This window comes from Ooceraea biroi, chromosome 6 (genome assembly GCF_003672135.1).
Source record: "Ooceraea biroi isolate clonal line C1 chromosome 6, Obir_v5.4, whole genome shotgun sequence".
Classification (NCBI taxonomy): domain Eukaryota; kingdom Metazoa; phylum Arthropoda; class Insecta; order Hymenoptera; family Formicidae; genus Ooceraea; species Ooceraea biroi.
In genome coordinates this window covers 957,406-984,479 of record NC_039511.1, presented here as the reverse complement: position 1 = coordinate 984,479, position 27,074 = coordinate 957,406, and the positions used below count along the sequence as shown (strand labels likewise).

The 27,074-nt window shown below is 47.6% G+C and overlaps 1 protein-coding gene across 2 annotated transcripts in view; it reads right to left on the bottom strand.

Annotated features, from left to right (window-relative positions):
- The window catches only part of LOC105276484 (laminin subunit alpha-1), a 123,284-nt gene that overhangs the window by 18,576 nt on the left and 77,634 nt on the right, over positions 1-27,074 (bottom strand). Inside the window, exon 1 of one of the 2 annotated variants that reach the window (XM_026970713.1) lies at positions 22,091-25,306. The exons of the other annotated variant lie outside the window; for it this stretch is intronic. Within the exon in view, the coding sequence (XP_026826514.1) occupies positions 22,091-24,128 (2,038 nt within the window). The 5' untranslated portion in view covers positions 24,129-25,306. Of the gene's footprint in view, positions 1-22,090; positions 25,307-27,074 lie in introns of those variants that run through there. 2 annotated transcript variants of the gene reach the window in all.

Sequence of the window (27,074 nt, the reverse complement as noted above, 5' to 3'; positions counted from 1 at the left end):
TTACAATTTGATCGATTGTATCGCACAAGAGCGCGATTCAGCGCGCGGAGAGGCGCACGTTTGTACGTATAATTAATGGTGCATGCGTGGATTGCGTCAGTCGATTATCCGCTATTGCTTCGCTCAAAGTCTCATTTCTCATCGCCGATCAGAACGAGAGCCTGATGGTCAAACGAAGTGAAACCTCATCGTAAACCACCGTGACTCACGCACGTAATAATTATCCGCAGGGAGTTGATTCCTCGATTATAATTAATTGTAGATTTCGCGAGTGATCGGCGGGATCGCCGATTAATCTCGAGACGTCACAAGCGTGTCCTTTGTGCTGCTCCGAGACGTTTACTCCTCGACGCACCGTGAAGAAGATACCTTCTCGACCCAAATCCATCCACTTGAACTCCTTCGGCGCCGCCTTTAATGCCGATAAAGTGCCCTGTACCGCTTCGAGAAGGGGCCATTTATTTATCCAAAGCGAGCCAGCCGTGCGATCCGCATCACACGAGTTCGTTTCACCGCACAGAACTCAAAGTTCTTTCTAGATCCGACGTTTCTCCAATTAGCTTATTTGTCTTTGGCTGATCTCGAGGAAAAGGTTCAAATCGCAACCGGCCTAATCTGACCTTTGATCTTTAAAACATTTTTTTACTCCTTCCGAAATGTAAAAAGTATCTCGTCCGCGCGCGCGACTATCATAAGCGTGTATCTATCCCATTTTTCAAGAACATTAAGATGCAATTAACAATAAGCTACATCGCCATTACACCCGTTCGCGCCGTTAGTGTTGGAGTTATCGACTCGCGGCAATTAATCCCGAAAAATAACTTGCATTCCTCCCGTACGGGCCGACAATTTTCTAGTTACGTAAAGGAAACGTCGACACGACACAACACGGGCCTCTCGCGTGCGTTACGTGCTGAAACCGGAGAAGCGCCCGAGCGGACGCGGCGCGCGTGTATCGGCCTCTCATCGAGAGGATATCGGCCCGTAAAACAAGCCCGCGGTTAACTGGCAGATAATTTCATGGCAATTTCAGCGCTCACTCTCCTTTCTTCGTCCTTTTTTCTCGTGTCGGCCCCAGCAGCCACCCACTAATCGATCTCAACAAGATGTGGCGGGTCTTCTCTCGTCGTTTTTTTCTCTTTTTCTTTCTTTCTCCTCTCTCTCGCTCTTTGTCTCTCCTTCCCGCCAATCTGCGCTACTGGCATCGCGGTCGCCACTAAAAGTACTAATTATTTATAACGAAGCAATCCGTCGCGATTATCCTCGTACTCGCCGGATAAGATTCGTCGCGACCGCAGCGAATGACTCGTCCTCCTTTCCGTTTGTCATCAAGGCGCCTTGAATTTCTTGCGTCAGTGCCGATGCAGGTAATAATGCAAAATTGAGAAAAAATAGCTGGCATCAAAGCGACAAGTAACGGCGTTACGTTCTTCATAAGGAGAATCGAGGATCCGTATAATTGGCATGATTAGAACATTAATAAATGAGATTTCATCGTACGTATGTTGCGAGATAAAAAGCCAATTATCTTCGCATATATCTTCATTGAGGTGGACAAGGTGAGACTTTGCCACAGAAATGTGGTCGCAAGATGCTCAACCGGCGGAATTATGCACAGTGGTTATAGCCCGTATTGTACATTAAATTTGATTAGTATTTGATATTTAATGACGCATTAGTTTGATTATCGTCATCTAGACGCGACCCGGATTACTTAGTTAATAATCTAATATAATATCACATGTATAGAATTGTAATAAATACAATAACAAATAATTTCCAGCTGAGAATTTAAGATAATTAGAAACCAGTGATACTACCCTTTGATAATTATTGTCGAATTAATAGCGTTCTTGATCAAAACTTTAAATTTCGTTCCAAGCTTTCCGCGTTCTCCAAGATACAAGTTACACGGTTCTGCGCCTCGGCCGTTTAATTAACTGACTCGCTGTGCGACAAGCATTCACGAATCGCTGGGAGCCCTGAGTGATGTAAGCTTTTTATCGCGTCGATGAATTAATTCACGACACGAGTCTCTTGTCTGCGAATATTTCATCGGCACTCTTCACCTCGAATTACACCGGCAGATGTTTGCGCGTGCTCGAGGATCAAACAGAGAATTCTTCTATTTCGGTCCGTGGACGGCCGGGAGAGATCACGAGGGTGCCGAGAATTTGTTTTTAACAGCGGCCTTTCGCCGCGCATGAGAGAGCCTAAACGGTTGTGACGTAAGCGCCTCGAGAGGAAAATAAAAGAATTAGTCCGGTCGGATGGACCAGATCGATGGTCCCGATGGTCCAGACTCGCTTCTTGAATCTCTTCAGCACGTGCGCGCGCGCTGTAAAAGATAACGAATAGCTTTTAAGAGAACAGTCGCGGTTTACATAATGTGGTTGCGTAAATGTTTGCGTTTAACGTTACGCGATGGAACGGTTGGTATATCATTTGCCGAGAATTGGCAGTAATATATAGTGATAACAGTTAATAAAATAGGTGTGAGGATGTGACTCTTGGTAAACGTCGGTGGGAACTAGGAAAACGTTTCGGCGCGGCTAAAACTCACAAGAAGACGAATAAAAATGTTTCTTTATCGTTTTTCTGGTTGATTAGAGTTTCATTGCGAAAAGAAAATTTCGTAGACGCGACAATCTCGTCAGAAATCTTGACGGCCAGCATCATCTTCGAGTACATGACTAGGAAGTCGTGTTTCAGATCGTCTACCACTCTCTCGAGGTGATTTCTTATCGATCTGATCGCCGCGTGGGTGGATCGTCATGATTTACGAGCCGTCGTAGCGACAGCATTAAGGTGATCTATGGATCCCGGTGATTTCGACCGAGGAGGATCGCACGTTGCCTTTAAGTTATCGTGCGCTGCGTGATGTACGCGTGCAAAATGCAAGATGTCGCACGGCAAAGTTGATCCATCGATCCCGCCAGCGCACATAGAGCTAAAACCCTCTTAGTATGATAATGAACTGCAATGTAGTAAAAGCGTCCGGGACTATTCGCGCGGGGATACACGATCGCAAGTGTGTATTCCCAGAAAATTATTCTTCCGCTGTTCACAGTGATTCTGCACATCCATATTTTCATCTTGATCACTTTCTGAAATGCGTTATCCAGCAATTTCCACGCTGAGTAATATCACACGATGTTTTCCAAGGAACCTCCTTTCTCCCTCTCTCTTTCTTCCTCGTCTTTCGATTGTGCGCAGGTTTCTACATGCATCAAAGGAACAAGTTGAGGATCCTTATTGAGGAAGACTTCCTCTCGCACGCCCATGCGTGCGCCCACGCGGTAACATGGTATCGTGAACGTGTCGTTAAAGCCGCGCGAAACCGTTCGTTTCACCCTGAAAAACTTTGTTGCGCTACTTTCGATCGGCCAGTCTATCGTGTGGGTTCCGGTCTTGGAACCGAAAAAAAGAAAAAGAAAAATCAGTTTCTCCACCTACGTTCCTCCCTCTACGTTCATTAGGTCCCCGCCGTCCATTGAGAGGCCATGAGCGGCCGTCCGCGAGACGCAAGAACGCACGATTGGATTTAACGAACGTATAAAGCACGGTTTTTGCTCGTACGTACGAGCAAAATCAGTGGATGGCGAGGATGACGGTTTTATCGAGCGGCTTGATAAAACTGTGGCTGTGGACATCGTGCGCGGCTCCGGCAAATTGCGGCTCCGGTAAATTGGTCGACCACCTCGAATCGGAAGGTAGCAATTTTCGTGCACCGCGTAAGTAGCCGTGTTTTCGCGTACGTACGTTTCGATTCCAGAGAGCAGCAGTCACTTGGAAAAAATACCACGTCTGTCGTTCATTACTGATGTCTCGTTAACTTCAACTGTACTGATATTCCTTTTCGTGAGAGGTTTCCAGGATTCTGTTCTAGTAAAATAATTCTTTTCATGTATCACGGTTTAATACATTATTAGTACCGGATCACCCCTTTTCTACGTTGCCAGATTATTCCAGCAAAGTTACGACGAGCGAACAAGACCGAGTATCCGCAAGGAGATATCCTCGTATCGCCGAGGCCGAGAGGAACCCGAGGAAGGGTTCTTGCGGAGGAAGACTTCCGGTACGCCTACGTGCTTAGAAGAGAGCCGCGAAGAACCGTACCGTTAACGTCTGCGGTCGAACCTTACGCTGTAACCATCACGATTCGCCACGACATTTGTGGTCGTTCTCCATTCGGCTGTTGGGTGCCCCTTTGTGGAAATATTCTACCACCACCGATGCTAGAAACGTAAATCTGTCGTTGGCGACATTCCATCGACGACGATGACGACGAGCAGCGAAATTGTTGAGAGATAACAGTCAGAGATGAATGAATTAATTACTCTCGCTTAAAATATTGATAAGTCGACACTTTCAGTTATTCGGCCGGAAGTTGCGTGAGAAAAATAAAAGGAATGCTGGAGCTGGACACGAAGAGTAATAGCAGCCTGAATACCTTTCGATCGACTCTTTAATATTCAGAGAGCAAACGAGGGATATCAACGGATCGTCACCAGCCGTGCGATTTACTGCATCCGGCAAAACACGCGCTAATTGCGAACGTGCGTTTACGACTAAATTAGCGATCACCTCCTGTCGGTATCTCGTGCCTTAGCGTGCCATGCGAAATTAGCAGTCACATTCGAGCGTATTTACGAGCGAGCGTTAAGTAATATGACTTTTTTCTTTCTGCTCTTTTTTATTCTCTTGGGCCCCCGGGGACCGTTCTGCAAGCGGGGGCGTCAAATCTCCTCTCGGGAAAATGTCGTTAGTCCTAATCCGGAATGTTTCGTAATTGTAACGTCATCGGGATCGCTCCGGCAATCTCCTCGAGCACGTGGCTTCGCCTAATTTATCACGCCGCTTTGTGCGATCACGCTTTGCTTGCGTCATCGTCATCAAAGTGTCTGCAAAGTGTTGAGAACATATCGTGACGTGTTAATAAATTCCGAGGTCGATTTGGCTCGGCAATGGCGAAATCGTATTGAATGGTCGGTGCTGACATTTTTAATGTGTACTTTATTAAACGTATGTGCGAGAGATACGAAAAGAACTTTTACTGTTTGACAGATTTCATTAATCTGCTTGGTGATTTATTTGTCACGCAGTACGCGTAGAAAGATAAAGCAAACATCTTAAGTGCAACAGTGCTTGCTGAAAATGATGGGTCATTTTCGGAACATTTATGCAAACTGTCATATGAAGGAATCATCATTACGGAAGGCAATTACGGAATGAGCAAAGTATCACGATCTTTTCCAGGAAGGGAGCACGGTTAATAAGGGCGTGTCATAATTGGCAGGATTGCTGTGTCGCTTCCTTCGGCTCGTACGTGATTATCCTCATCACCGTTATCGATTGGATCGAGTGTCGTTGCATCGTGACTTTTACCGTGCCAAATTATTTATAGTAGGAACATGTCAGCGACAGATGAATTTCTTGTCGACGATTAGCGTGAGCTGCTCTTTTCTAAAGGTTTTTCTCCAGGATGAAAAGTTTTAATGCTATAATTTGCTAAACGAAGCAAATCAAGACAAATCAAGGCCGGGAAGAAAGTGATAAATCGACATTAAATTCTTGAGAATCAATTGATTAATCTATCGATTATTCAGCTTAATTTCAATATTAATTAAAAGACATTCGTGTTACTTGAGGATCTATCGAAGAAAGACCCGAAAAAGATGAGCATTATTGTTAGTCGAGTGATCCTTTCCGACTGCTGAGTGATCCTTTCCAAGGATCTGAATTGAAACTTGACAGAAAGTGCTACCGACTCGGAATTAAGCGCTCTAATGGTACCCCATTTTCTCAGTCTGCCATTAACGACGACCTCGCATTACGGAGTATGAAAATCCTTCTGGAACTTCCAGGAAAGCTGCAAGCCGCGGGGAAGTGTTCCCCATCATCATTACCGACATCGTCATCATCGTCGTTTCAGACCTCTTCTTTTAGGAGCACAATTTCCACAGGGTGTCCAAGGAGTTCGCCTTATCAGTCGACGGAAGACACGTGACAGGATGCAAGATTGTACACCGGGATGATTGGTTCCCTCAATCAATTTTGTAAAACATCATCTATCGTCGGAACGTTGTATTACAGCTCGATGGAAATTAGCCGGTTGCACATTATGTAATACCTCGCAAGATCGAGCACGAATTATCTATATAATCCATTTGTATGTTAATTAATCGCCGAGCGACCACTCAGTGAAATCAATCGAATCTCAGCTTTAAAGCAACTCTTTAAAGAGTGGTCAGACTCGACGAAAATCCATGAGATTTTATGTGTTCTTTATTGTTTAATAAGACAAGATCTTGGGATAGCGATACGGATAGTGTCCATGAGCAACCATAAAACGTCTAGCGATATAAATCTCAAGTGAAATAAGCGAATAATGTACGATGATTGCGCGAGAGTAACGGCTTCCTCGCTCGCAGGACCGATTTGTCAAAATTGATTGCCTTGTATTGCGGCATTTTCGCGTTTCGGCCACGGGCACGTACATACGTGCATTACGAATAGAGACGTGCGTGCTTAAGGCGTGTCCTGCAACGGAGTGAGCACTTGTGCCTTCTGCGAATTTATCTCTGCTGACAGCTCATTATCCGATAACGATAGGCACGCTTTAGAGCAGTGCTTGCGAAATTGACTCGAAAGACCACGTTCCGCCTCTCGCTTCGCAACTCATTTGTCCTTCATTCTCATTTCTCTCTCGAATTTAATGTCGGTCCCTGTATTTTTTACTACTCTGCCATTACGTGAAAAGCATAGCGAATCAAAGAGCATTCAGGAATAAATTTACGTTATTATCAAAAAGATCGAGAGCCAGAAAAATCATGCCCAAGTGCAAGTGAACGAACAGACATGTTGTTCGTTTCCATGGAAATGATGATTATACGTAAAAAGAGCCACGAGGGAGAAAATTACCAGAGCTAAGAATATACATCCCGAATAATACTTCACGATCGCGGAATCTATGAATAATCCGGGATGATATCTGCGGTGAGAGGCGTGGCGAGAGCAAAGTCGGGACTTCGGAAATTATGCGAGGGAAGAAGATGCGCAAAGATCTGGATCGATTAAGATGATATCGTCGTTGATGGCCGATCCTTATCTCAGCAAGAGCGCATCTAGGTGGCCTGGCCATGCCTCGATTAAGTCACGATCGATCGATCAATCTCCCGTGTCTCACGCGTTATGGGATCACTCTCCCTCTCTCCCCGCCTGTAATTATATTTTAATTAATTTTTCCCTGGCCGTGTGTATTAATGGCATAATACCCGCTTATGCGCAATTGTCGCACGAAAAACGGCGTATCTGGAAAATCCATCGGGGAAAAATCTGTCGAGTCCGAGGCGAGGATTAACGACCTGAGTAAAGTAATTACGCTTAATTGCACGCCGCAATTAATTTACCGGTATCACGAATTACGCAAATTAATATCAGCTAACTCGTATCTTGCAAAGATGATAAGCAGCTGCTTTCTTGTTTGTCATCGTTATTGTCATAACAATCTCTCGCATAATGGTGTGCTGGATGTATAAGGCAAAGACGCAACATACGTAAGATCTTTGACGTTACCGTGCCGTACGGATTCTGTTTGTGCAGCATCCCGTACGGAGTATTACACATAAACTGCAGCGGCAATTTCTCTAACCCTCTCGCTTTCGGAGTGCACTTTTATTTCTCCGCATCCTCTCATCTCTCGCGTCTCTTACCGCGCGCGGGTATAATAACTCGCACGGCCGAGAGATGCACGATGAGCGGAAGAGGCGATGGCGAGGAATTATACGCTCGTAATTCGAGTTCGACGGTACCACGAAGCGCTCTTCGAACACTCTAAACCCACCACAACTGCTTGGCCTCGGGTGCGATCCTGCCAGCGAGGATTGTCGGAGGATACCTGGCCGAGCAGCGACACAAATCGCGTCGAACCAGCCTCACTATTTTTAACCAGCAGGTGATTATGTGTATGATTATGAGTCGACTGATTTAAAATTAATAATCTGTATTTAAGTAAAGTAAGATGCAGCGATAAAATTGTTTTCTTTCTTTTTTGCAAGTGTAAAAGTCAATAAAGAGAAGGGACCGCTCCGGTTACGTTTGACGTTGACTCGTATTTATTTGTTAAATCTTCTTCATGTTTTACATTGCGCGATATGTAATGGTCTATCTAAAAGAGATAAAATGGAGTGATTCCACCGAGTCCAAGGTCTCGTCGTATCGTTCAATCAATTCCAGGGTTTTCCGCCGGATCTCGGGATTCGTCATAATTCCGTGATAGTGCAGCAGATAATGGGAATCCATTCTCCGGAAAGCATCGCTGCTGCCAAGTGCAGGGACAAGTGCAATCCGCTGATGTGCATTAGCCACTTGTCACCCTGACGTATCAGAGTTTCTTGGCGATAAGGGATCGTATTAACATTATCATAGCGGCGTCACGCCGCTCGGACTTGTCATGTACGTGTCTCGCGCTGTATCGTCGTTATCTAAATTACGCTATATACGTCCCCGTGGATTAGCGCAAACCCGCAGCATCCAGAAAGCAGATGCACCAAGCGCGCGAGCGTGGCGCAGCCTTACCGTTTCTCTCTCAGCAAGTTTTCATCTTTGAACAATCATCCACGAAACTTGATTGATCGTCAATGATCTCATCGATTCGTCGAATCTTTCGTCAGAGTGAAATCCATTTGGAGTGTCTCGAAATGATCGATCAAGCTTTCCTCCGACGATCGGGGAACATCCAGTAGATTCGCGATCGTGCTCGGCCGATCTCAAAATCGCGGCCTGCGCTTCGTGGAAAATCACGTTCGTTCGAGAAAGAACTCGTCCGTCTGTCGTTGGAGGCAAATTGACGCGCGCGATTAATCGCGGATACCGCGCGTCTCTAACTTTCTCTCTCTTTCTCTTTCTCTCGCTTTCTTTCTCTAGAGATCTGCCTCGATCGCGAAGGAAACCGGAACGTCGCGCGTTGATCTCTCTCAACCTTAATGAGCCCAACGAGCCGCTCTACGCGCTCGTGGATGTCTATCGTGAACCGATCTGCTCCCTCGCGTAGCGGAGAAACGGCATTTTGCGGCTGCATCTCATACTTTTTGGTCCTTGCACGCGTTCCTTGCTTTGCGAATACGCACTTTGATATCTCCATGCAGATTGTAAAGCGATAGCGAGGCAGTTTTGTTATGAGGTACACGGGTAGTTAAAGCCGTGCGAGGAATGTAACGAGTTTATTTATTGCATGAAAAGCGAATGTTTTTCGCGGCGAAATTACTGCATTTAATGCTAACATGTTACCATAAGTAATTGCTAATTAAGGCGGTATAAGTGGATAACCATAACCGAATTCAAGCAGTACGTCACGCTCTCATGTGCGATCACTGTTGAAAAATAAAGTACAACTTGCTATTTAAAAGTGCGTTCTCCAAATTTATGAAGAATTATGAGAATAAAATTCTCCCAGCTACACTCGTTAAAATCAATCGAAAAATGATTTCGTTGGAGAATATCATTAGACCCTCCTGAATATTTATCACCATCCGAGAGACGCGGGATTATTCAGTGTTTTACGTAATTAAATTTCCCAGTTGACATCTGATCCCTCTCTGATCGCACGCTCTCGAATCGAGTTTCCGCCTCGGACCACTCGTCATTCTGACGCATCAATTAAAATGGATATCAATGCATAATACATCAACCCGAAACTGGGATCCCTTCGTGCGAGTGCGTTTGCCGCTTCGTACCGCGACGGATAACGATTTATCGCGCAAAAGTGCGAACGCGCGACGCTTACGAAAGCGGATCCGCGCGCGTGTCCGGGATATCGGTCCACCATACATGTATGTAGCATGGGGTGTATCGTGACACGTTTTCCAGGGTGTTACGGTACGGTGTAGGCCCCGTGTGTACACGCACCATGGGTGTTTGCGGTATCGCGATCCTTTTTCTCCTACCATCGGTTCCCGAGTAACTTAATACGCGGCGCGATTTCAACGGCAGATTGCATGTCGCGCTTTCGAACCCGTTGGCTCACATTTACGCCTCGCGCCGGCCGTTAAACCCCGACCTTTTGTTTCAGGCATTCACGGTTTACGCGTGTTTCACCGCGCTAACAATTAGGCCGGAGAACGAGGCGGTCACGCTCGATCTCAACTGACAATCGAGAAAGCCGGAAACGATCGAACCCCCGCGCGATCCTGTGCTTGGATCGCTCCATGATCTGTGGGGGATGCAGTTACAAGTTTCACGGAGACATTTACGGCACGAGAGATTAATTGATTCGATCTGCGCTCTTTGCGATCGAGTCGCGTCGTGATCACGACGTGAATGCCGATTGAATGATCTTTCGCGCGATCGAGGGCAGTGGAAATGTATCTCAAAAGTAATCGTCCGACTCGATGATTGCGGTATCGATTGCACCGCGATAGGCTTCATCAGCGCGTTCTGCAGATCTCTGTCTCATCGCGCGTGTAACTGCCGCACGCTCGTAATTTCAGGCCGCTTTCCTATGGAATATCATCAAGACGGTTGCATTTCGCGCATTGAGCCGGCACGCATGGAACAAGAGTGTTACGGGTAGGAGATACCATCGCAAAGAAGCACAATCTATCCGGAAAAACGAGCGATCGTATATTGCGCACTCGCGATCGGATTTCATCGATAGCTGAAATCGCGCGTTCGTCGCATCACGATCGTTCGCCAAATGCTACTGATAATTGCTACTACGTGGGTGGCCGCGTTGCTTTCGATTCGAATGTAGTTCCTGCTATCTCAACGGTCCATTCCGCACCCTTTTCCGTGGCGAACGCGGAACGTCATGCTTTTATCTGGAACAATAAACATCTCCCGCCTAAATGCGCTTTCGCACGCGCGCGAGTACAATTTGCGGATATCCACATTCTTAATCAAACCATTAAATATTCAGATAGATTATCGCGCGAATACTACTAAGCTATTAACTCTGGATTGCGACCCGGATTACTTAGTTAATGACTTAACAATTCACTCAGATACGGAGCTGCGCCGGGACACCGGCTCGAGTTAACGTCCGCGGGACAAATTTGCCCGGTGAATTATGAGCGAGCGCGAATTCCGGCGACTTATGGTGCCATTACGCCCGCAGAAACGGGGCGAGAGATCAATGTATCAATCCTAATCGCGCTTACACGCTTGCGAGCCGACGCGCGTAGTACCAAAGCGCGTCCGTCCATCGCCGAGCGCACTGACGCCCACGAGCGCGTTTTACACGCTCGTAACGCGGAAAACGTCTTAACGAGCGATATGGTACAAGCGTTCTTGTACGATGGGATCTCTCTCTTTTACTCGTTCCGGAAGGTGCACGACGAATGTTTACGAGCGCGGTTACGAGCTCCAGCCTCCACCAACTGGTCCAGCATCTAATATTTCGCGGCGCAAGGTGCGAGTAAATTCATTGCCCGCGATTCCTGGTAATCCGATACGTGGAAACGGTTTTTCACCCCTCGTGTTACGCGCCTTTACGCGATATCGTCCCGCAGCCCCTCGGCGATCGGGCTCGCCGATTGCAACACGCTCACGATCCGCAATGGTAATCGAGCGGATTACTCGACGTTCTCCTGAATTTTTTCGTTAAATGAGAATTTTAATAAAGTACGTTTCAATATCAGTAATCTGTTGGAATAGAGAGTCAATCCGTGTTAACGTCCTCATGAGAGGGATTAAAAGAAGATAGATCCCAGCGCAGTTAACGAAGATGCTCATGGCGTGTGAGAGCGTTCTGGCGACGAGGAATATCATTTATCAAGATAAACTGTAACGATCAGAGCCGAGAACGATCGACATAATCCGCGCCATTCGTGCTCGTAAATGTCACTTGGACTTAGCTGCCATCTCCGAATTGATGACAATTGTTCCCATCGAACGTCGTCGATGGGGGACATGCACCGTCGTGATGATCGGCTGCTATCGCTGCCTTCGATAATCCCAACCGAATCGGGATTCGTGCACTTCGAAGGGAATTCGTCGCCGACCAGATAGCGTAATTTCGATGCGAGCATGTTGGTTTATAGTCTTTGAATGCAAATCGGACTCGCTGGGACCAATGAGACCAAAGTGGGCGCACGGGAAACATAAATTCGCCCAAGAGTCCATGGGTAACGCGTATCTCCGGTTTTTCCGTAAAACTGCTCTAATTTATAGTTTCACCGTCCACGTTCTCCAGTCGCTAATCGATGCGATTTACCGCGGCGTGTAATATTTAAACAGTATTTTACATGTGTATACGCACGAGGCCTTCTCTCTCTCTCTCTCTCTCTCTCTCTCTCTCTCTCTTTCTCGCATTATTATATTCGCCGAGGGGCGTAGATCGCGATGCCGCGATCGCGAATTAGAACATCTCGACGCGATCGCCGGTGGCCCTGAGCGAATAGTTTCACGTAGCGTGAAACTAGCTTCTCCTCGAGCGGCAACGAGCGCGCGTTAAATATACCTCCAGGCAGCTCTGGAGAAGTACGCTCGATATGATTGAATTAAAATAGATCGCGAGGCGATCCGCGAACCGCCGCGCGTAATTATTTGAGTAAACCGCAATACATCATCCCTAATTGGCCGATCCCTGCATCCATCCCGCGGGGATGATGCCAGAGAGGCATGCTTCTTGGCGCACGTCTGCTCTCCGTCCTTCGGCTCCGCGTTTCCGTGTCTCGTCATTCATTTTTATCCGATCTACGCGGTGCACGTAAGCGCGATCGACGTGCCCGGCAATTCTCCGCGATTTGCGATGCTGCACTTTTATCCCTACCCCTAGTCTTAATTAATTTCAGTCGCTTATTAACCGCCGCGGCCTCGCTCCTTACGTCAGGATAATCACCGTAGCCAAGGATGACCGGCCGTGAATCAGCTATTCAACCGGAGCACGATTAAAAAAGATCGCGACGCTATTCTGCGCGCGTAGGAGTCTTCGCGTGCGAGTGCGGTTCTAATTAAAGCACGCTTCAAATATCGCTGATCTCTTTCTCTATCGAGCAGTGTTGATCTTCCTAGCGCGCTTCATGCTGGAGCGCGAAGCTTGTTTTTCTGTCTTCAGATGAGAGAAAGATCCTCACACGATCCGCGCACGAATGTGTCATCCTTGAAGTATTATTATTGCATTATATTTATATCATTAAAATATTTCCAACACTGTGGAATGAGAAAGACACTGGATCAGCGAGAAAAGAGAGCAAGTGATGGTTAAGGAACGATACCGCTCAATGAATTTTTCACGCTCGATATCTTCGCGATTCGCAGCGCACGCCACGCTTTATGCGTTGAGACGCAATTTGCTACCGACTTGTTTCGCCGTAATCAACTGTCGGCGTCAATATTCATCAGAACGCGCCGCTCTCGCTCTCTCGCGCCGCGGTTTCCGACGCACGATGAATAATTGCATCTCGCGCGCGCGAGGGAGATGCATCTGCGCGCGGTTGGCATTGGCGGATGCTGCGTACGGAGCAGCCGCCCGCTCTTTATCGCGCGCAATTGCATCTGGTGACCCAATTGTGCGGAAACCGTGCCTCCTCTCGCTCGATTTGAACCCGTGACTCATGCGCGTGCACTTTGACGCGTGCATCGTACGCGTGTCGATCTTTCAATCGATTTAAAGCCGGCATCGCCGCGGCTCCAAACGGTGGCTGAGTCTCGCGAAAAAGTCACGTAACTGCCGATAAGCTTGGCCGCGCGTCAGCGTAAACTTTATACGCACGGTGCTCCGGAATGTCGTCGCATATATGAAACGGGGATTCCAGGTAAAGTGGAATTCCAGGAGAAGCGAATCGTAAATCGCTCCGTGAAATGATAGTTCTTCTCTCGCCCCGCCTGCGGGGATCACGTAAACCTCGTGGTACGCACGTTGCTCGAAATATGAGATTTCTTATCTCGGGGAAATTGCGATAAGCAGCGCGAGCAATTAATCCGCGAGAGAGATTTATTTTCGCTCTTGGCACCGATTGATCTGAAAATTAATGCTTTAAGAGAGCTCTCTTTCTCTTTCTCTATCATTAATTTGCGATATGAAATGACGCAGGGATTAAGACCTCAGCTTTTCGTTAATTATACGGTACGGTTTTTCTCATCTCCTCCGCCCCGCGTTATTCCTCGGGAGATTATTTAACCACACTTGCTCGCGGCCGGATCAATTGCGGCGAGGGCGCGAGAAAAAAGGATCACGACTGGAATTAATGCGAGTAATTTAATTTTTTCTGCTCGTACGATCCTGCTAGATCGGCGCGCTGTTGTAACTTTGAGAGTCGAGCGGTTTCTACCTATGATTTAAATTCGATACCGTAATAATAATAATAATAACTTCGCCGCCTCTCTCCCCTTCTGCTTCTCCTCCGCCATTCTCGCGTTGGTACATATAGCTCTATTAAATTTATATTCGGCCAAATCGATGCAATGGTGTCACGCTCCGGTAAACCATTGCATTCGGATTTGCATTCCGCCTCCATTTCACGCTCGTTGCGACGTTAGATACGGCAATCCGTGTGTCAAGTATTCTCGCGCGAGCAAGTCGCGCCGTGGCGCGTTTCGTCGGTATATCTTCTGGAATGAAACACGTGAAACTCTTTCTCCAGCTGACACGGGCTATCTGAATATATCACGAACTGTGATGGCGGATAATCGATGGGATAAACGATGCAAGAGTGCGAATTATTTAATTGACTTTCCTCCGGGGATAATTTCGGGAAGAGACCACGTGTCCCAGATTCGACCCGCTCGCGCTTGGGAACGCGGCCTTCCGGGACGATTATTGTGCGAGAAGCGTTCCCGCAAATCTGTGAAATCGAGGGAACCGCACGGCCGTGGAAACGGAAATCTCCGAAATTCGCACAGCGCGAGATTTAATGAGGGTACGCGGCGGATTACACCGGCATCTCGACGATTCGGTCGACTCGACCGAGCGTGATTATGCACGCGGGTATTTCAGCCAGCAACGAGGTTGCCTGTAATTTCGGATTACGGCGATCGACGCACCGAGAATGTACCGGGAAGATCGCGGATAAAGCGAGCCCTTACGGAGGAACGGGAAGAAATAAAAAAAAGAAATGAACGGCATGTATAAACTTTGCACGTATGCTACGAGTATTCGTAATGTGCGAAAACGAGGGATAATTCGCGTCGTTGCGTTGGACGTGGGGCGTTTCGCAGCGTCTCGATAAATCGCACAAAAAAAGAACACAGGCAAAGGGCCGTTTTCGAGGAAAAAGGGACGAAACTGCGGAAACACCCGCGGCTCATTAAAACGAAACCGCGATGGATCGCGCGGGTCGTGACCGGCCGGGATGTAAAAGCGCGCGGAGAATCGAAGGCGAGTGAGTGGGAATCCGCTTGTAATCGGCGCGGGGTTAAACGCGGGTTGCCGAGGGTATCGATAATGGACCCCCCGGCACACACGCGTAATCGGGGGAAAGTTATGTCTCGCAATCGCGTTTATTGATTTGCTTAAGATCGCCGGTGCGGATAGCCGCGCGTGATTGTGCGTACGCGCACGGCACGTCGTGGCTAATTAATGGTTCTGATGCTCCGCCGTGGAATAACACTCTTTAACGCGTTGGAAACATTCCGTGCGGCGTAATAATCGATTGCACGGCAAACAGCGTGAGAGAGGCAGAAAGAAAGACGGAGAGAGAGCCTCGAAGCACTATTACATTCATTCTCAAATGGACCGATTAGAGCTGCGCGAGCTATCGAATTATATTGTATGAGGGATGGTTGTATTACAACAATTCCCGCGGGAGATACCTCCTCGTGCAAATCTTCCCACGTTAGTTTGCTTAGAGACCAAGAGGCGCGGGTAATTCCAGCTAACTAAACATACGATTTCTGAATTAATCGCGGATTTAGTTGAGAGCGGGCATTACGTCGCGGCGCGCGACGAGTGCTCATTACAATCGAGGGAAATTACAAGAAGGGGATATTTTCCTTTCCCTGCCCTCTCCCGCATTTGTCGCAATGGTATTCCCTCTTCGAAATAACGTTGCCCGATAATTACACGATCTCGGGAGTATAGTGCGCGTGGTGTGAGCAGCTACAAATGTAATTTCTCATGATCCCGTAATGCGCCGCGCACCGGTCGGCATCGTGTTATTACCGGAGTCACCGTTTCGCATTAGCTTGACCCTATGAACGTGACATACGTCGGCACTTCCGCCTAAATTGTGATTTAGCCAGAGAAATCGCACTTTGAGGGTACCAAGCGCGAAAAGCGCCTCGCGTACGCGCTCCTCGAGCACTCGCAAACGAGTGCACGGTGAGTAACGTAACGAGTACGTGCAGTTACATATTGCTCACGTATGCCTCCTCGTCGTCCAGTAATACCCGGTCGCCGGTATCCGGTGATGCATCTATCCGTTTTGTTTGCTTCGCGCGCACACGGATTAGAGGCCCTGTGGTGCCGGACCCTTGCGCTACACCTGTTATTGAATAATAACCACGTACGGCCCCGAGAGATCCGAGAGATCGAGATTGGGACCCGACTGACCGGAGACGCGCGCGAACACGCCGAGCGAGTGGTCGTTATGCATCCCGGTGGATTATCGCACACTGCAGAAGATCATGCACCCCGCGATGATTCGCAATGCGAAAAGAAAAGTTCTTTCGCGGCTTCCGCAACGTCGGACCACGATTATCCTCGTGCTGACGTACTTGTCGGCTCCGAATCATGGAAACGATAATGCCCGGGAAACTATATCGTTTTAATTATTTTTACATGCTTTTTCGCTCCCTCTCTCTCTCTCTCTCTGTTCTGATATAAAAAGTTTTTGGCAATTAGTTTGCAAATATTATGTAAAGATATAGACTTCTGAAATTTCCTCAGAGACATCGTTACGCTTGCAAGTCGCTCGTGCGTGCGTGTGCACCACGAGCTGCGCTCCGTTCATGAAACTCGCGACGATACCAATGCGAGCCATTATTTATGATCGCGATCGCGGTTTGATAAGAATACGGGGAGACGTGATACGTTGGTATCACGAGTCTCGCTCGGTCTTGCTCGGGACCGCTGAAAAATCGCGTAGAGCAAATAGAGGGCTGTAACGAACGCGCGAGTGCAGAATGCACCGGGCCGGCACGGGCAGGAAGGAAGTTCGCCTTCTCGTGTTTGGCCGGACACGACTGCCGGCGAGATACCGGCGAGATATATGCCTACACGCTCCGAGATGCTCAAAGCAGCCGCACGATCGCGCGCAACCGACCGCCGCGGGCGCACGTTGCATTGTCCCCCTCGCGATGCATTGCACCCCGCATAGGGGTAGAAGAAAAGGAGGAGAGAAGAGAGAACGAATGCCGACATCTCGCTCCCGCTAACTCCTTGATCCCCCGTGTCGTTGCACGATCCTCGTATATATCGATTCGATTGTCTTCCTCGTTGCGGCTTCCGAGTCTTCGAGGGAAAGAATCGTCTGATCCACGATGTTACGTCATTGTTCTTACGAGACTATTGATTAAGAGTTTGATCACACATCAACTCGTAACGAAGACTTTGTTGAGAGGTTGCTTCTTGGACGGTCCAAGCGATGGATGTCACTGATCTCAAATTACTGATCTCGAATTCCGCGGAACGTGACTCACGTTATAACGAAACGAATCGAGGTCTGAGCGATGGGCAGATCTTGATACGTAAGATACGGTAATAAACGATTAACACGAGAAAGATACGGTTTATCATCCCGGCTACTGCCAAGATGCCGAATCGAATTTCCATCGGGCGTCCATATGAGAAACGAATGGAAAACACAAACAAATACAACACCAATCAAACCAGTTGTCTGCATGAAAAAAAAGAACTATTTCTCAGACGCTAATTGGGACGTGACACAAGCAGAGCTCATGCCGCGCGCGAGCGCGTGTTGCAATTCCGAAGCGTGATCGCTTTACGTGCGGTATCTCCGATACGTATAATTCTCAGCAAGCATCTAAACCCTTCTTGGAGGCAGGCCCCGGCGATGCGAATCCCTTCACGAACACAACGCCGTCATTGTTACAGGGCTTTTTCCCGGGCGCGTACGTACAAGCCCCCGAAGCGGTCCGGGGCGCTTTTAAAAAATTTTATCTCGACTGGGAAGCCGCGCGGTATCGTGCGAGTCGTTTCGCTCGAAAGGGTACAAAGGCAATCTCGCTTAGGCGAGGCATCATCGCGAAGGATCATCGCGGGAACGAGCAGGAATAAGACGCGTCTTCAGACCTTTGATCCGCGTGCCTGCCTGCGTGCGTGCGTGCGTGCGTTTAAGTAAACCCGCGCGCGCGCGAGCGATGAGTTACAGCGCCGGGAAATAAGAGCAAATAAGGACGAGAGGCAACTTCCTGACGGGGAGCTCAAGGGGGTTGCTGTATCTCGTTGTAAATTACTCTTATCGCACGCGTCTCATGCGGTTGACGTCCTGACAACGCCCGGTGCAGCGCGAGCGGAATGACGCCAGGAACACGGCGCCGCAGGATTGAAACGCGCGCTTGGGTCCTCCTCTTTATGGTGCATGTGAATTCCGTTCGATGTGCTCGAAAGACATCCCCGAAACGAGGGTGACTCAGCTCCTTCTTTCTCGTTTGATCAGTAGATTAATTAATTTTAACATTGGACTTTAACATTGGATTATTAATTTGAACATCGGATCTCGCGGATGTCGATCGATAAATTTAAATAAGCATGTTGCGTTGTAAAATATTCACATGTTCCTAATTTGACGTGAAGAGTTGTGGACGGTGAAGCAAACCGCTTTATCTCGTTGCCGTAGTGAGTGGAGTCATCAAGTTTAAGTTACATACATACTAGCGAGGATTACGTATATCACTTGCACATGTGTAAACGTCGCGCGTGCTTTTGATCTTGCAGAATATGCAATCATCTTGCTTTTTGCGGAATTAATATCGTAGTCGCTTATTACTCGAGATTCTACTCGAGAGGGAGAGAACGGAATCAAAATATACGGAGTACATTAAATATGCACATACTCGGTTCACCGGATCCGCTTGAGAAAAATGTTTACCCGAGTTTATAAAACTGTGAGAGTTGCGAAAGAACATTAGATGCGTACATGCAGAATCGCGCAATTTCATATTCCCAAAAATGCAATGTAATTTGCATTAATTGAAGGTAATCCCCGTGACGAAAGAGATTAGACCCAGGAAACGCCTAGTCGCGATTGTAGCTTTAAGATTGTCTCACTTCTAGTCGAAGGCGTACGCCAGTCATTGGCACACAGCGCGACATTAATCTGCTTTGAGCGGCACCGATACGTCATTATGAGCTTAGTATTCCTGCGATGTTACGTAATCATTCTCACGAGACTCGTCGAGAGGAAATTTATTCCATTAAAGAATTTTTGACTGCAGGATCAATGTACGTAACACCGAAACGAACGTTTGACACACCATTATATATATTATGTTTCTTTAATTTCCGGCAAAATCTCTCATCTTACAGGATCGCGGTGCAAAAGGATTCAGATTCGCAATCGGAAAAAAATCGACGAAGGTGTACGTTTTGTCGAAGAGTGCATCGACAAAAGTATGTGTTCATAACGTCGGCTTGAAGGTCGATCTCGCGCCCACCCCGGTGCACTTTTCCACGCACGATTACCGATCTTCACGCATACACGCCCCAGATTTGCGCAGACGTGCTCCGAGCAAAATCGCTAATCCGAGGCGGACGACAGAGCGAAATTGAAATTTCACGGGGCAATGAAAAATTGTAAAGTCTCTTGTTTTTCCTTCATTTTAAATGATTCATCACATAGCGGTTGACGTAGAACGAAGAAGGCACGAGTAAAATTGATCGAAAGACTGGGGAGAATCGCGAGTCGGTGAAATATTCGCGCGGATGATCCAACCAAGAAAATTTAATGGGACGATAACGGATGCAGTGCAGTGGATGATGGTGATTAAAACGCGCGCGATCCGGCGCGCATCAATGCTGGGATCCACGCTCAGGCCACCCTGCGAGCGAGCGAGCGAGCGAGCGTTTTCAGCGCGCAAGTACGGAATCATCGCGGGAACACTGCAGGCCGGTTTAAGCACCGTCGTTTTTGTATCGTCCTCATCGTCATCGTCATCGTCATCGTCATCGTCGTCGTCAGGATGCATCGGTCTCCGAGCTGAACGCGAGCCCGTAACTTTGTGACGACGCCAGCGTCGCCGGGACGTGAGCGCGCGTTCCATTCGTGCCTCCCGTAATGAAATTGATTAATCTCGTGCTCGTGTAAGCAATGTTTATTCATGCGCGATCGTATGGAGTAATTTACCGCGTCAATCTGAGAATCGAGCGATTTGTACAGTTTGCAAGAGGAAGTGCGCTCAATGTGAATAATTGGAGCTCTTTGAGATAATTGATTAATTTGTCGTGCGAGAAAGATCCTGGAATGATTCAAGCAGCGGTTTTAAGTTCTTCTTTTTCTGCAAGGTTGTAAGAGTGGAGAACGGAAATATGCAACAGTCAAACGCGCAATATCAAGAGACTATGCTCCCAATGTGGCAGTGTTTCTCTCTACGTGATTAAATATTTGCGCTATTTATCTGTATAAATATTAACACGACACGTTAGACTCTAAAATGCCTTTCTTACTCTCGAGATACCTCTCTCGCGTGATTAGGTAAGTCTCCAAACACGGGAGATCCTCTCTTGCGCTCAAGAGCTTTCGTACCGACGTTCTACATTCCTCTACGTGCGAATACATAACGATATCTCTCAAAGCCCCCTCGTAGTCGTGCAATTATCTTGAGAAATATTATATGTAATTGTAACGCACTTGCAAAACCTTGTTTCAATATTAATCTAAATCAAACATTTCGTGAGAAATAATAAAACTGTATTAAATCATTTATTCGTACATCCCTTTATTTATTCCCTTCTCATTCGCACACGAAATATAATGATCGTACACGAGGAGAAACAAATATCACACATCCACGTACACAGACCGGGCCTTTCCGGTCTCATTGTTATGCATACCACTCTTTGATTACACTGCCATTCCGCCAACTGCGAATCTGCAGAATTTGCATAACTCTCCGAGGTAGCCGCGCATTCCGAGGGACCATACCCAGCAGAGAATCAAGCACGAAACCGAGATGCCGGTTTCTACGGCCCGGTTGCCTCGATGCACGCCGATCGACTTTGAATCGCGCGAATAATTCCTCTCCATCAATCAATAGACACTTCCAGCTAGATTTACGATCTTAGATCGAAGAAGAGAACGTGCCCGGGGTACAAGTATCTGCACCGATGCACAAGTATCACCGTCCTGCTCGCCTATCCTTCCGCTTACGCTGATTGCGATTTATTGCGTCGCTGTTTATACCGCGCGAAAGTTCGAACGATGCTCGGTTAATGAGCCACATCCGTGCTCTTCGGGTTCCTCTTCTGGTCGGAGGTCGGAGGTCGAGCGGTCTGATCGACGCGGAGAGGTAATAGCTGAGAGAGGAGGAAGTATTCTGCGCCCGCAAGCTCCAACGATAGTCGAGATCCCGCAACTGTAAGATCAGCGACGCGATTGTCGGACAGCCACGCGAGACTGATACGACACGTAAATTATACGACTGAATAATTCGAGGAAATTAATAACGTCACTCTGCGTGGTCGGGAGCGACGGGCTGTTACTCTTTCTCGGTTTTGATTTTGCGCAACGTCAATTCGTCGATAGATCTCTACCGATTCTATTAACTGCGACGACCTCGATGCGAGCTGCCCGAACTGGATGACGAATCAGGGGCGTGGAAACGGTTAACGATACATTGCATTACAACGGCAAGTGATTAATGCACTCTACCGAGAAATTAGTCAGAGAATCCCTATGCGGCGTGGCCTCGGTTATTTATGACGCTAGCGGAGCTCAGCTATTACAGAGTCGATTCTTCCTCCGTGCGCCGAAAGTCTGCCAATTTGTTCTCCTTGCAACATCGATTCAATCGCAAAGGAGTTCTCGGATAGCTCCTTTTTGTGTTGATTAATACGCAATCGGGAGTTGATACTTTATTCGTGATCCAGAGTGAATAAGTGGCGCCACTTTTAGCAAGAACAATTAATTTCTCGATCGAGACGATTGCTCGCTCGAAGATTGGTGATCCGTTTGCGAGGGATCTTACTCACCGTACTTGAGTCCTCGCCACTTGGTGGCTGGATCGTTGTACCTGTAGCTAGGAAGCATGATCCTGGGCGGTGGCCGTGGCTGTGAAGGACACGGCTTGTAGACGACCATGCACCGTACACACTTCCGGTTCATGGGCGGAGCTACCGGATACGACGGTTGAATGTGCACGTAGGCCATGGGGGTGACCGATTGCGCGGAATAATAATCCGCGTATCGTTTACGTCGATCGCCGATCGCCGTCTCGCGGCGACTCGCTTTCCGGACTGCGCTCGTCGATCCGTCCTCGTCGATTCTTTGTCCAGCTTCCTGTCTACGATCTCTTCGAACGATCGAGTGCGTTCGCTTCTTCGAGAAACCATTGCGCGAGCCTCTACGTGGCCTGTCCTGCAAGAAAACTGCCCGATTCCGGAAGTCTTCCGGAATAAGGATCTTACTGCTGGTTCCTTGATCCTGACTCGTCCACACAAAGTTGCTGGCGACCATCAGCTCCTTCGAATCCTCACCACGTGTTACTTTGCGCCTTTTATTATCCGGCAGAATGACCGAATCAAAAATCTGAAAGGCGTTTGCGTTGTCCGAAGATTCCTCGCCAGTTTCAATTTGATCCGGAAGTTCGTAATGGACGTTACTATTTGGATCCTTCGATGGAGCATTCCGCAACCTGTCTTCTTCGTCAATCGGAAGATTCATTCGTGTTTTTCGCCTTGTATTAGTTCTACTATATTGATCATCACTTCTGTGGTCTTGTTCGTCGCGATTAACAGTGGATCCTTTCGTCTCCGTGTCACTTACCATGACTTTCACGGATCCTTCGGAAATCCTTTCGTGGCGAGCACCGTTATCATCGGTGCCATGCGTCGCGATCCCGCCGACACGCCCCCGGAAATTCTGAGATCGGTTCGAAGCCCGCGTAAACCAATCGCGGCTCGCCCTGCGCCTCCCCCTTGCAGGATCCTCGCGATCCCGTTCTCCAGGCAGATCTTTACGATCGCTGATCGCCTCCGCGGGGCTCATCGCGGAAGATTGAACTCGCTCGCGATCATCGCGAAAAAAAAGGAGCTGGTCCTCCTGCATTCCTGCAGCGTATCGCCGTGCACCACCTTCCGCGATCTTTCGTTCCTTGAACGAGAGTTCAAGATTCGATGCTCGGTCTCCGGGCGAAGATCGTGAACGCTCTTCGGCCTCACCGTCGTCATTCGAGGCTGACGTTGCAGGCGTACCGCCTGGAACATCTCGATGATCGTCATCCTCGGAATCCTGAGTATGATGGGGAACTGAAGAGTGAAGATCCTTATCGGCGTTGATACTCGCCTCCTGCGATCCAGAAACTCGCGCACCTCGACTCACGCCGTTGATCCCCGACACCCGTCGCTCCTGATCCGCTGCCAATCCCGAGCTGGATCCCGTCCCGATCTCTTCTATGATATCCTCCTCAGATCTGTCGTTACGTAATGTCAGAGAGGTGTCGATCGTCTCTCGCGCATCATTTTTTTTAGGACGAACTGGCCCTTCTCGCTCGGCGAGCTTCCTTTGCTTACTCTCCTCTGAAATCCATGTTTCGATAGCGGGGCCATTCGAGCGCGCGTCAATTTGCGTAATCATGGGAAGCTGATCCTGCCACGAGTATCCACCTAGCGCACTGTCGTCCTTGCTCGCGCGAAAAATTCGCTTCAACGCTTCATCACCGTCGAGTTCCTGATTAGCAGCGCCGATCGAAGACGACGGGCGTCGTCCTGCATAAATCACAGTCCAAGTCGCCGGCGATCTTTCCTCGATCAGCGATCCGCCGTCGCGCCGATCGGATCGCACGCTCCGTTTCCATCGCCTGTCACCTTCGATCAATCGCGACTCGAGGAAGATCTCGATGACATCTATCGAGGGAGAATTCACACCTCCCTTCGTCACCGATCGCTCGAAGACGGAAGGGCCGTCGTCTTCCGATCGGATCACCGATTCGATCTTCCATTGCAGGCCCGACAGCAGAAGAATCCCCGCTCCGAGGGCCAGCACGGCCCAAACTGATCTTCCGGGGTACATTTCTACCCCATAGTCCGAAGGGAAACCGTCTTGTTCCACAGGACACCTGTCATGACGGTCGAGCGACCCTCTCGAGAATGTCCGGCTCTGATTGACGATAATTATCTTCGACAAACTCCCGTTGACTTCAAACGCTGTTTGGATTGGAAGAGGATCAAGAACTAACGGGTTTTAGCATCGTTATGAAGTTCATGAGACATGATAGCGGGATTTTCGTGAGGTTCTAAAAGTCGTTACATAATCTGAACTCTTTGAGGCTGGAAGATATAGCGTTGAAGGAACTGGAACGTTGGTGCCGCCCAGGATGATTCTTGAATATCTTTCATGCCTCAAGAACGATGAAATTTTTTGACACGATGACTTGCAATATTTTTGTGGCTTTTCAAACGTTGAATTTATCTCGAAGTTACGTAAACTGTGTTATAATTTCACTGGTGTTTTCAATATTTTATTATTATTTCAGACAGAATGTTAACTCACGGGAAGTTCGGCTTTGCCTAATTGTGATCCACGTTTTGTGATCAGAGTAATAATTGATTATAAATTAGTTTCACAGTACATAACAAGCGTTTTAGCGGACCGTCCAAGTTTGCTGTTCGACTTTAGAGAAAGTTGGCGACAAGCTCGCGGAACATTCGATGAATCACTCACACTATCGACAGCCACTCGTTCTCGCCAACGTAATCCATCTCTTCGTATGGACGTCTAAAAAATCTCACAGACTCTTCTCGATACATGTCGTTACTCTTATTCACGAAAAACTTACGTTTCGCTTTCTCGCAATTTTTTATAAAAGAAATCGCATCGACCGCGAATGAAATCCGCCAGGAGAAATTCGCGAAAAAAATTTTTTAGACTAACACAATCACACGCATCGTAAAAACCACTGAATAATCCGTCTACCACATATTACACGAAACAATTCAATCGCTCGATGCCAACTGGAGACAGTCACGAAATCTCGGAGCACGAACAAACCATCTGCGGAATTTCGTAGACTTTCCCAGGACGATGAGATGAATTTTTTTCTATACGGAGCCACTGGACATCTTCGCGGACCCGGAAGAAGGGATCCCCAGGAACAGCCGGCGGAACCAGCACACGTGGACCACGAAGAGGTGTACGTGTTCCGGCCTCGAGCGCGGCTCGCGAGACACTGGCTTGATACCATTACCCTTAGCTGGCCGTGGCTCTCTCTCTCTCTCTCTCTCTCTTTCTCTCTCCGCGCCTCCTCTGCGCTGCCACTTCCTCTTCTTCTTCCTCTGCTTCCACGCCGGCATTCACGTATTCCTCCTCTTCGCGAGCAGGCCGAATCTCTGTTTACCATGCCGCGCACGTGGGCGTACGGACATCCGAGCGGCATCGGAGCATTGATACCGAACGAGGTATCGCTCCTCCAGGTCGATGTGATCCTTCAGGCCTTTGATACGGACGTGCATCGATGACGTTGCGACTTTGGCTAGATCAATGCCTCCTCTCTTCCACGGTAAAAAATTGTACATGTGTAGGGCATCCTATCAGAATATCCTATCAAAATCGATCGTCGTTCGAGTCATACGATTTTTTTTTAAATTTACTTTTAATTTGTTGTGCCTGAAAGTTCATCTTGCATGCGCGATCGATTGGATATTTTTTTTATTACTGTTACAGGTGTGCGCTTTGCTGGAGATAGTTGTGCACAAATCTCCAGCCAACCGTGCGAGCGATAACGTTTTTTGCTTCGGTGTGCGTTATCACGACCTACATCGATAAGAATAGTGTCGCCATTGTTATCTTCCTGCTTTTTCAGTTTCGCACGCGAATATTATTTTATTTTTCCTGTCGCGGTTTGTCTCCTGATTCCGATGACGTGACGATGAAAGGCGCGTCAATTAAATTCGTAAAGATCAATTGAACGTAATCGCGGCTTGATGATGCTTGAAATGCCACTGTGCACAGATGAAATGATTTAAACGACGGTAACGCTTATTGTTAGGATGAATAACAATGTACGCATTGTCATCAAGAAAACAATGTACGATTTCGAGGACATCGTGATATGTGTGAATAACAAAAAAAGTAAAGAAACGAAAGGAAATAAAATGTCAAGTGCTAGACATTTTCGCGGGATGACGCAGATGATGGAAATTTATGGTCCACTTGGTGGCACGCTTGGAAAACTAAATGCCGCTCGAAAGATCAAAGGGTCCTCTCTGCTAAAAAGCGCAAAGCTGAAAAACGATTAACGAGAGTCGGCGAGAAAGATAAAAACCTGGCGCTACTCTGCTTATTATTGTAACGCACACTCGTGCGCCCAATGACCCGTAAAGATCACGTCTGTTTTAATCACGCGTCATTTTCCGCGTTATGCAATTTCGCCACGCTCATACAGCGAACGATGTGACGTCTATTAGCATTATACTTTCAGCAACCAGACGCAGACGGCAGAGACGGCGGAGGTGCGAACAGTAGTTGCAGACATCGCCAAGCTGTTTGAAACCTTTTAGCCACGCGAGGTTAAACGTGCGTTGAAATATTCACTCTCAGAATAAATCTTACTAAATTATCTAAATTTGTTGCAATAAATGTATGAATATAAAAATGAAACCGTGTCAAATCAATAGGAAAGATAAGATTTATGATGATCTTTTCGCATAAGCCAGACTTTCCTAAGGCTAATTTCTAAGGGTAGAACTTTTTCATTTCTGAGTTTACGGTATTTTCAATAGCAGAGAACTCTAGGCAATATGACAATTAACAATATAAACATCTCAGAACTCCTCGGAAAAAGAAAAAAAGTTTAATGGCTAGAACTTTTTCATTTCTAAGGCCTAATTTCTTCATCTCTCGATAACTTTATCCAAAAGATATCTCGTAGAATCAGTTTTCTTCATCTTTGTAACTTGACAGAATATGGTAATTTATAGTAACATTCTGGACACTTTGTGTCAAAAGTGAGTAGTATAA